Source organism: Mytilus californianus, unplaced genomic scaffold (assembly GCF_021869535.1).
Source record: "Mytilus californianus isolate M0D057914Y unplaced genomic scaffold, xbMytCali1.0.p SCAF_3, whole genome shotgun sequence".
Classification (NCBI taxonomy): Eukaryota; Metazoa; Mollusca; class Bivalvia; order Mytilida; family Mytilidae; genus Mytilus; species Mytilus californianus.
The window spans coordinates 50,429,431-50,442,029 of record NW_026262679.1 but is presented as its reverse complement, the minus strand read 5'-3'; the positions used below and the strand labels follow the sequence as shown (position 1 = coordinate 50,442,029).

Sequence of the window (12,599 nt, the reverse complement as noted above, 5' to 3'; positions counted from 1 at the left end):
GAGTCATTGTAATTGAAAAAAATAACATAAAAATGGGCACTTATAAGTATTGATAAAAATTAGAAGTATCCACCATTAAAACTTGTTAAAGTAATTTTAATTACATTTATCTTTCTGACCTTTTTGGGAAAAGTTTTTCTTGAACTGACTAAATTATGCATGTACCTGTGCCAGGACTGCTTATATCTCTTTTTACACTGTAATCAAGGGCCTTTTCTTCTTCTGTAGCTTTATGAACTGAGTGATGAACCAAAGAGAAGAGAATTTCTGGATGATCTTTTCCAGTTTATGCAGAAAAGAGGTAAGTTTTGTCTTATATTTAATTTTTTTCTAGTATATCATGCTTTTTAGATGAGTTATGAAGGTAAAAAAACATTTTTTTTAGAATTGATGTAAAGGAATGTCCAAAATAATTTTCATATTTCCTGTATTTCACCTGAAAGAATTATCACACGATCTGCTTTATTAACAGGGATACAGTTGGTGGGAAACTAAAATCTAACCTTGTATAATTACAAATTCACAATTATATGCTTGATTACTAAGTATTAAAGTGCCATGTAACTCATAATTAATCTGTGGTCATCTTTGTCTGAAGGGGTCCAGTCCTGAGAGACTATGGGTAGATGAAAGATTTGCATGAAACAAGCCAATCAAACTAAGAAAAAAAGATTGATATGATTCTGAAATTATTATTAGCTAGACTATTTTGATACTTCTGTGCATAGAAAAATATGCATGTGATTCTGATCCCCTGTGTCAGCCCCCACTCTGATCTCCAAGTTATAATGGCCACCCATCTTAATTTTTCTGTCATTCTGTCAATATCATTAATCACCAACAGAGGGCTCACTGGGTGCAGAAAAATCTTTCAAATCAAATTTGATATTATTTGGCAAAGAGGGTAGCACTTACTAAAGATAGTGCAGGTGAATTCTATACAAGAACCATTCATTTCTTACTAAAACTTATTCATCTAATGAAATTAAACCGTGTGACCTCACATTAATTTCAATATAAAAGTATAAAATTGATCATTTATAAAATTTCATCTTCTAAAAGATTATAATTAAGTCAAAGTTAAGTACTGGTTGTATAACTAAGAAATTTTCCGGCCGTAGATCAATCAAAAAGTTTGGTTTTGTGAGATAATCAGTCCACAAATAATCCCATTTTACCTTGTTTCAAATTTCCAAGTATGAAATTTTACACTTAGATGTAATTTGTCATATTGTCCTATAGTTCTATTTAAAAAGAATGGTATTCATTGTAGTTACGGTTGTCTCCCTTTAATAAAATCATCAAAGAAGTTAATGTTAAAGCTGAATTATTTAAAAAGTTGCAATTTTCATTTAAAAACAAATCATAAAATTTGATGAGCTTAATTGAGCATTTTCTTCACTTAAACAAGAAACTCATTGTTGTTTTAGGTTGGAATATTGACAACTGATTAATATTTACACAGACATTTTATTTTATTTACAATTCCCTTATGTAACATTGTTCAATATCTATAGAATAAAAACATTCAGATTCAAAATTTCCTATTTAACCAGGAAGACATTGCATTAATTTGCTTTGTGTGTTTGGAAGTAAGTCCATATTGGAATGTAAAACATCTCTTTATTTTATCAAAAATATTGCAGTACTATTCCAGTATGATTTTCATTCTCTACAAATGATGAAATATGTTATCTCTGTGTATTAAACAATAGTATCTTATTAGATAAATTTATAATTTATCTGATATGTGATCAGTTTCAGCAGCTGACTGCCACAGTGTATATTTCAGCCAGGAATTCTACTAAAAACTTTTATATCTGACATATTTATATGATATAATCTTAGATCTAGTTATTATGATTGGGAACTAACAGTTTAATAGAAAGGCTAGTTCTGAGGGGATGAAATGGGAAGGTTTTTTTTATTAGATAAGAAATGTTTCCATCTATAGATAGTCCTTGTAACCAGTCAATTGTTAATTGTAAATAATAAGTCCACTTTTAAAAAAAAATGAAGGCTGTTTAAAATTGTCAATTGAATTCAGGTAAAATTCACCTATAGATTGAGTCAACTTTTATTAATATTTGAAAATTGAAATTAAGCAGTAGTAATTTCAGTAAGAGTAAATTATTGTAAAACATACCTAGACATGATAACTTTTATGTGATGATGAAAATGAATTGGGGATGAATATCATTACAAACAACTGTGTAAATATCTTGAAGAAAGGAAACCTGTGTCAATACTCAATAAAATTCCAGACTTAATATTCAGTGGTCTAGCTGTCATTTCTGTTTTTTGTTTATTGGTTTAGCATAAATCAGCTAGAGTGTTGGTTTTCTCATTTGAATTGTTTCACATTTTGTCATGTTAAGGTCTGATCTAGCTCACTTATACGGTATGTTTTTTTTCCATTGTTGAAGACTGTACAATGACCTATTGCTGATTACCGGTACATGATTCAACACCCTTTAGTGGATAGCTGCCTCATTGGCAATCATACCACATCTCTCAATTTTCATATTGATAATGTGTTTTAGTAAAGATAATACTAGATAAACTATGCACGTTTGCACATATTATTTATAAGTGCATATATAACTTACGCTTGCTGCACCTTTGGTGTAATATACTCAAAAGTACATCAAGACCAGAAAAAGTTCAATAGTAATAGATATCAGAATACCACATAAGTTGCTCACGTCAATTGAAGTATAAAAATTCTTACAATGAAAATTAATTAAATTTCATGTGAATAGTAGCTGATGTAGATGTCTTTGCATGTTTTCAAATACTGTTTAAGCTGTATTCCAATAGACCCTCATTAATAGGGGACTTGTTTTAGGGTGGTAATCTATCTAATGGATTAATACCCTGGTTATCAGTATATAGTTTGATACCAAGTTACAATTAGATCTTATCATTAGATATTTCTCCTCTGAAACTGTAGCACATAGTTTTTCAACAAGATGATAAGATTTTAGTAGTGTTTATAAGACATTACAAACATATTATACCATAATCTCTGATCTGTTTATCAGCATAAAATGAATAAAGGTTATAACAATCTCAGCAGGGAGGGGTAAATAAAATCCTCCCTAAAGATTTTATCAAATGTACTGCCAGCAGTGGAAAGCTGACATCATTCAATTATTTAGCTTTAACTAAATTGAGCTCCTGGATAGAGTTGAAATTGCAAAAAAAATATTTCTCTGGAAAAATTCTCATCTTTTTTGTAAAGATTACAGTTGTAACCTAGATGGACTTTTTTCTTGTGTAATTAATTAATTGGTTGATTGATTGATTAGTTATTAAGGTCAAGCCAGTTTAAACTGAGGATATCCTTACATGAGCCTCTTGTGTAATTAAACTTGGTAGGGCCTCATTGTCAATTGAGTCTATTAGTTTTCTTGGAAACTTGTGGACTAATCTAACTTTTTTGTGTGTTTTTTGCTGTGTACTGATTTTGTGTCATGGATGGATACCCTGTATCCTTTGTTTTTCTATTGATTTAACTAAACATGCCGGTGGTTTTTGTAGAAAGCTTTGTGTTATATAAAAGTATGATATCAAATTCAGTGTCCAGTTTGAAAAGATGTGGCTTTGAGAGACAATTCCTTGGCTTCATCTATTATCAAGTTTGTCATGCAACAATTGTCTTCATTTTTATGGTCCTAAATGACTTGATATACTATTCAAAATTGAATTGTTATTTTCTCTTTTATAAACTCGATTGATTTTCCAACTTCAATGTTACTTTTTACGTACATGTATACAAATGATTAGAATAAACTTTTATAAGATTAATTTGTTGTGTGCCTTACTTTGAAACATGATTTTGAAGCTGTGGATGTTTATTTATACGAAAAGGAATGAAAAAAACCTGGTTCTTTTGAAAAGATATATGATATAGATGGGTATAAAAAAAGAGTCCACATTGGATAATAGACAACTTCCTCTAGTAAATTGAACTATTAGACCTTTTATTATAACTTTTTAAAGCCAGTAGTTTGAAAAAATAAAATACATATAAAAGTACATAGTTTGAAACCAGTACAGAAAACCAGTACAACCAAAGTCATCTAAGCTCACTCTTTTATCAAACATAATTGGCACGTTAGTGCATAACATAAGAACTGCAAATTTCAGATAATAGAACATTATTGTCTGCAAATACTGGATCATTTACGTGCTTAGATTTTTTAATAAATAGAATTTGATATTACATATCATTTGAGTTAACACTTGTTTGTACTATTCAATTGCATCATATTGTTCCACAGTATCTGAGCCTACTCAACAAATTATTAATGTATAACGAACAAGAAACTCTTTTGTAATCATTTTGTTTTAACATTAAATAAACCCCCTGTCATATACTATGATGAATACATTTTATACAGTATGCCTGGAATACAAAATATAAACCTTTCAATACAGCTTATTTATTTATAATTATTGCAGTTTAATATCTGAATAAAAATCACAAAAATGGATACCATTTATAATTAATGCTATGCAGGGAAATTTTATTTTATCATTGTTTTGTATAAAATAGTTGAGCTGAAAATGTTTTTTTTTTAGATTTTTTGTATAAATTATCATGGTGCAGACAGTTTTATAATGCATTCCATTTGTAACATGAATAGATTTTTTTTTTAAATAACAAAAACATTATGTAACTGTTATAGTAGAAGACAATGGATATTTTACAAAATGATTAGAATTATTTTGTTAAAATTTTATTATTTGATATTAAACACTTTTATTATGTCTGACTCAACAAAATGAAACTACACACTATTTTCTTGACAACATTGCAGTTTTCAGCTGAAATGAAAATTTCTATTGTACAGGTTCTTAGTTAATTTTGTTAAGCTTTTTAGTAAATATATCAGAATACCAGTAAACTCTGTAGCTAATTCATGTTGACGTTTTTTTAAGACAGACAATATGAAACAGACCCCTCTTCCTTTTCTTCATGGTTTTCTTATAAAATCAACTGCAGAACAAATTCAGCATCTTTAGATACTACCAAAGTCTAGTCACATATCTATGACCTCAGTAACTGCATAAACAGGTGTGTAACATTTCTTTGACCTCAGTAACTGCATCAAACACACCTAGGGTGTAATATTTCTATGACCTCAATAACTGCATCAAACACACCTAGGGTGTAACATTCTATGACCTCAGTAACTGCATAAACAGGTGAGTAATATTTCTTTGACCTCAGTAACTGCATCAAACACACCTAGGGTGTAACATTTCTATGACCTCAATAACTGCATCAAACACACCTAGGGTGTAACATTCTATGACCTCAGTACCTGCATAAACAGGTGAGTAATATTTCTTTGACCTCAGTAACTGCATCAAACACACCTAGGGTGTAACATTTCTATGACCTCAATAACTGCATCAAACACACCTAGGGTGTAACATTCTATGACCTCAGTAACTGCATAAACAGGTGTGTAACATTTCTTTGACCTCAGTAACTGCATCAAACACACCTAGGGTATAACATTTCTATGACCTCAATAACTGCATCAAACACACCTAGGGTGTAACATTCTATGAACTCAGTAACTGCATCAAACACACCTAGGGTGAAACATTTTTTTAGAAAAAGTCAGTCAAAACACAAAATCTAACAGAGAAAAATATTTGTAGTTTATTTGTCTGTTTGCCATCAGAAAATTTATTAATGTTGTAAATAATGGTTTGGTTGACAGTTTGTACTTGAAATTGGCAGGAGTTTAATGTACCACAATTTTTTTACTTTCTGGTCTCCTGGACAGGGATACAGTCTGAACCATGGCGCTGGAATGAAATTCATGTCTGTTATAGAGTGATATCATGTGTATATTATTATAGAGCCAGCAGCAGCGTACTAAAAAATATCACTACAAGATTTATAACATTTGATTCAAATTAAGTTTGCTTTTTGTGCTTTTGTTTAAGAGGATCATCAGATAACTAACACCATGATTAAAGGAATGTAAGTGTCCATTCATATACATTTACATAGTACTTGTGTTGCTTGTTAGACGCAAATTTATTTTTATATACTTTTCAGGCCTTTCAAACACATGTTCAAGTGAACTATTTTTGTTTTGGTACATGCAATAATTTAAAAAAGAAAAATCTTGATTATCCTGTAAATTAATTTTGATATTTGTTGTACACTGCATAAAAGGCTAATGACTTTTGGTATATTTTTTCAAACTGTAAGCAGTATTCAGTCATTTGTTTTGACCAAACATTTAGATTAAATTCTGGTTCTTCTTGTGATCAGCTGAACATTTGACATCCCTGTACAAGCTTTTACAGGAAAAATCATAAATACATTTAGTCCAAGATTGCTCTGACATCTAACCTTTTTTTTAGGATCTGCTGGGACTATTGGTAACAGCCCCAGCAAATCATAAAAAAAGCTGTTAGAGATCAGAGCAACCTCAAACTAATATACATTTTGCTGTGTGTTAAAATTAATTGTCCTATAATCCAGCTATTGACAATGGTAGACACCATTTTGAAATTGTTTAGCTTTCAACAAATGGTTTTCTGGTTATTGAAATGATAAGCAAGAATGCTAACTATTTGAAATTGGCTGAAGAGACCTAATTTAAAGCGGAAAATTTGGTCAATTCATCAAAATTGAAAAGTTGAAGTATGATTTAATTCATCTATAGCAAATTATTGTTAAACACTTGTAAAAAAAAGGAGTAGTTTCCAGACATAACAGAAGTATACATATGTTCAGAAACGATATAAAATGTACAGTTAAACCATAATTTACTGGGATGTATTTTGGTGGGTGATAAACTAGGGCCAATATTATGTCCTGACACTTAAGTTATTCCCTTTGTAATAACAAGAGGTTCTTGTTTTCCATATTAATTTTTCATTTGGTTGAAGTATCTACAGTTTCAATCCAGCTGTTCTACTTCGTCAAGTACTTAAAGCTTTGGAATGGACAAAGAGCACATCATAAATAAATGCTTAATGAAAGAAAGCAAAAATCAGAAAATATGGCTTTTTATTTCCTGTCTTAAAGAACTCAAGTATAATTGAATTAAACAGATAGATGGGTTTAGATGATGTTGAAATACCGCTCATCAAGAAAAAATTAAACTCAATAAGTGAAGAGTAAATTAAAGTAATTTACGTAATTACTAACTTGTCTCTCAGAAATATCATATTTTATTCTCATTTTTACATCATAATGCCGGTATCACTGATAGAATGTAAAATCTTAAAGAGCTTAATTTCATACAAGTAAGTCTTGAAGGGATTTTAATGTTATCACAAGTGGTCATAAAAATCGGCACCATTTAAAAGAAAATTTTGTATATTTTAACTTCTTCAAACTTTCATTTTAAATTGCCCATTTATAACTGGGGAAAAAATCATAATGTGTTATGCTTATATATTGTGTCATCTCAAATGAAGACATTAAAATGATTTAATTGTTGAAAACTCATCACTCATCTTAAATATTTATGAATAAAACTATAATATAAATGTGCAAAATTTTATTATAAGTTTATTGAGTCAAATAGGATGCTTCTTAGTTGTTTTTTGTTTGTTTTGTGGAACTGCTAAAACACACCAATTTAGTTTAAGTGCTTAAAACTATATCTTACAAATGTACAACGGAAGATTAAAAAAATACCAAAGGGAGATAATTTCAAATAGTAAATCCGTAGCATTTGAGTTTAATTGAAATCACATACTGTAACTTAAAATTTGGTATAAGCTTGAATCAAAAATATAGCGTGCTCACTGTATTACTAAAAAAAAATCTGTTAACTGCTATGAACTAACTACACTCAGTTCATGCAGGCATTGCTTTGATGATAACAAATGTTTCATATATCTTGTTCATCCTAAATATGCAAGAAATATTTGCCACTGGACATTAAGCAATCAATCTATTTTTTCATTGTGATAGAATGGAAAAAAGTTTATGGGTTTAAAACTTTAAATGGTTTAATGGTTTTATCTTTTTTTTATGAAAATTATGTTTTTTGTGTTTATTAGTACAAATGTTCTTTGCTATGGTATTCAGCATGCATGCATCTGTAAAGGTTAAATCTAGTTAACCAATATATTGAATTGGTAATATAATACCTGCATGCTTTGATTCGTAGACAAGTTTACATACAATTTTAATACAAAAATGTTGAATTTCAATAAAATAATTACATTTAGTATGAAAATCTGATTTGATAGCTATAAATTGTTTAAGAGGAATATTGATTATTTTGTAAGATCAAATTTACGATTTTGAATTGAAACCATTGATCAAATGATGCAGTCTTTTATAAGGATAATTTGTCTGTTTGATATCAATGTTATACATGAGATTGTTATAGTGAGGTCCTATTATGGTCTGTACATATTATCAATAAAGAGTCAATTTGAATGAATTAACCAGGTTATACAACAAACATTGGCAAGGAAATAACTCTAATTATATGATGCTTAAATAAGATTACAACAAATAAATATATATCCTTTTACCGATTATCTAAATCAGGTCTAATTTATAAATTGGCATAGATATAAGGGGCCAGAATTAACCCATATTATAACTCATGTAATTTATGACAAATCAATGCATACAAAATAAACTAACTATTCGACAATACTTTCCTGTATAGAATTTTAGTTTTTTATGAGATATTTGATATATAAGTCTAAATAAAGAAATGGATTTTTGGTTATTATATTTTGTTTAAACAAGGTCTTAAATTATAATGTATAATTTGTCATTCTGACCCAGAATTTAAAATTTCAGAACTTGCAAATATGATAACTGTGTTTAGACTTTTAGGTAGCATCAGGTATTGTTGGTTCATATTGAGAAAAAACTGACAGTTTGAACATTATATACTTATTCAGTTTATACATAAAGATATCTGTGTATACCTATATAGAATGCTTACAATTGAAAGTCCCAGTACATCCTAGGATAGCTTTTTTGTAATGAATTACTTTCCTCCTTCAGAGAGTAGTTTCCCTTTTGTCATAAGTTGCAATTATAATTTCAGACGTATTTCCTCAAAAACACTTCTGAAAGAGTTATCAGGGTGAGGCTCAGTGAACATAATACATAATCTAGATTATTTTGAGTTACAAATTTTTCAGCGTTTTCCTTTTAATACTTGATATATGTGCCAATTAAACAGAAATCTATTAAATCATGCTTACACGAATGTGTATTAGTTTAATTTACATAATATTTATAAATTTTTCACTCCGTTTGATATTGATAAAACTATTTATGATATAAGACTATTAGTTAAAATCTTTCTTTCATGTTAAATACCACTAATTTAGATTCTTTAATTTGAAGAATTTCAAGTTTCATCAAATTCTCAATCCGTTTTTATGAGACAAATGAACGGAAAAGGGATATGAAAATAAAAGACCTTAGGTTGATTTAAGTTGATGTGTATTAAATTTGATCATTTACTGGCAACTGATAACTGAATATTTTCATGACAAACTCTCATCAAGACTTCTACATCTAAATATGATTTAAAGATTATACAAATTAAAATGCATTTACTCCGAGTAATTAATTGCCTCTATTACAGTTATGGCATTGAATTTCTGATTACGAATTTTATCCGATTATCAAGGATACAACCTTTTGAAATATTTCATTTTTAATTTGTTGATATCGACAAGGAAAAATTATCAAAGTCATTTGGCCTCTAATGCTAATTATTGGTCATTATTCCCCTATTCAGTGATAAACGAATTTATTTGAATAGTTGTTCGGATTATTAAGTGAAACATAATATAAAGTCTAATTTATCATAAATATTACTTGTTTAGCATTGCATATGGCTGTCACAGACCAGCAGCATAAAATCGGATGTTTTTGTTCAACTGACTGTTTCTGATAACAGATCCAATATTCTTAGCAGGAACCAAGGAATTAATAAGTCAGATGTTTAAGCATCAAGTTTAGATTATTAATAATATAAATGTCATCTAAGAAAAATTAAAAGCTTTCCTTAGGCAAAAGATTGACATTTTTTTTCAAACAATGTACATTGTAGAAAACTTGCTGTGATTTAGTTTGCCTGCATTTGAATTAATAATAGAATTCATAACATAATAGCAAGCATTCTGTTAAAAGATTTTTGAATTTTTTTTTATTTTTTTTTTTCTTGCATAAGAAGACGTTGGATGTCTGTGAACAATATAGAGGAAGTTTCAAAATTGATATATAATTTATAAGTTTCATTACCGGATTATTTTTCAATTAAAGTTTATCTCTAGGATTTGTATATGCAAGAATAACTACTTCACATGAGCGGTTAATTACCACTAAATTTTATAAATTATTAAGATGTTTATAATGATTTAATAACAAATACTATATAAAGATGGACTGCAGATAGCAAAAAAAATGAATTTTCCCCCTCGAGAATTTCTTTTAAAAATGACAGATGCTAGATAGTTTTGTTTTTATTCTTTTTTAAAAAGGCAAAATTAAACAGTTTATCTATGAAAATGATACTTTTTTTCATTCCTTCCTTGTAACCTGTGGAATTTTTTGTTTCAACTTCTTGGTTAGATCTGAGACTGATAGATAAATGTATTAGTCCCAGGTTTAAGATCTACCTTGCATAATAAAGTAGATATAAATACTAATTACAAATGTAATTAGTAGATTCCCTTCATAATGTAATTTTATAGTGTTATATCAAAACTTATATATACATGTATTCCGTAGAGGAATTGTGAGTGACATAATATACAGATGGCTAAGTGATCATTTCTGATATACCATTATTTCCTTAGATATTAACAACTGTTCAATTAGTCATTGTTTTGCATCAGAACACATGTTTTTATGGCAGATTTCAGAAACCATTGTACTTCTTGATTTCTCAACATCATAATCAATTTTGTCATTGATGTAAGCTTCCAGCTGCTTTAAATTTCATACTGTGCCACTATGTATTGTTTTAATCTTTTGTATCTAAAAAAAATCTATTCAGTTGACAATTAATGTAGGAAAAGAGAGAAAAATTCTCAGACTATTTTACATATAATGTAATGGACTCAAATTACATGTGTTAACACATTTTCTTGTCCTTATATTCTCTAACAAAAGACACATGCATGCAAACAAACTATCTTATTTTGTTTATGTGGAAACTTTCTGGCAAGGAGTTATATTTTTTAAGGAAAGAAATTGTACATAATACAAACTTTGGGAATGGCATAAAAGAGTTTTGAGTCTATCTAGTACAGGCATTCTCAACCTTGTATAAAGGGAAGTAACTGCTGCTGTGGAAATAAAAAAAAAATATCTTGATTTTGTATTGTGATAGTTGCTGAATATTAAATGCCATGAATTGACCTTGATAAAACATTTGATTAAGACAGAGTTCCCACTGGGGTAATACTGTAGTTGTTTTTGAAACTTTATTATACTCAGCATCCAACTAATTGCATTAATATCTGATAATAGTTCTTGACCAGGAAACTTATGCTGTTTTGACCAAGCAGATGTCGATTAAATATTAATGCAATAAAAATTACTTCTGTCTAGCACTATTTAGATAGCCTCTGATGTCTGATCTGTTGAAATAAGGTGTTGAATAAAGGAATGAATAGGAGGATGGAATATGAATTATAGAAAATGTAGGGTTTATATCAATGGGATAGCAATAGAAATTCACAAATAAATTTAAGACATTCTAGAGGTCAACATACAGTCTTCAGCAATAGACATATGTCAGGCTGTTAATCGAAGCAATTTTGAAAAAAGTTTGCCAATAAATTAAATGGAGACTATTTAAGATGTGAATGAATTGCCTTGTTGGTCTCCTGGTAGCAGGCTCCCCTTAGAGTGGGAGGTCGTTGGTTCTAACCTCGTCTGGGTCAAACCAAAGACTTTAAAACTCTCAACCCCACAAAAAGAGTGGCACAGTTTTATCTATAAGAATCACTTTACCCAAACTTAAATGTATAGTATGTATTAGCAAAAATTTAGAACATTGTTGTTTTTATGAAATTTTATTTGTTTTGATCAACTCTTCAATTAGTACTATTTATTCATACACTCTTTGTAGACTCCCTAATCAAAATAAACAAATAACTTATAAATGTGCACATGTTATGCATTACAGATGTAGTAGATGATACAGGGATATTAATTGTAATAAATCATCCAGACAATAAGAATTACATTGACTCTCCTGCCATCTTTATACATTTTCCTTACCATGCTGGAATATTATAGAATATAAAATTCTACAAAAGATTACTATTCCAAATCATGCCTTTATCACATTTTATTTTTAGATTATAAAGGTTTATTAAGAAATTGGTAAAGTTTCTGTCTCTAAGTGTAGTCTCCGTGAACAGTTCCTACATTAAAATTATAACTGCAAATATTTCTATAAAAATACAAAATGACATTGTTTCATTGTATTTGCTAACCACAAATTGTGTTATCTGAAATGTTCTCTTGGGTATTTTATGAAATGGTTCCTGATTAAAAATTAGTTTGCTATTTGTAAAATGCAGTGAAAAGGCTTTTATTTCTTTATTTTTCA

General features: G+C 29.0%; 1 protein-coding gene across 9 annotated transcripts in view; it reads left to right on the top strand.

The window, feature by feature from the left end:
• LOC127734803 (protein dead ringer homolog) overlaps positions 1 to 12,599 on the top strand; it is a 37,372-nt gene that overhangs the window by 3,579 nt on the left and 21,194 nt on the right. For all 9 annotated transcript variants that reach the window (XM_052244812.1, XM_052244814.1, XM_052244813.1 and 6 more), the window contains exon 3: positions 229 to 301. In XM_052244812.1, the coding sequence (XP_052100772.1) occupies positions 229 to 301 (73 nt within the window). The remainder of the gene's footprint in view (positions 1 to 228; positions 302 to 12,599) is intronic.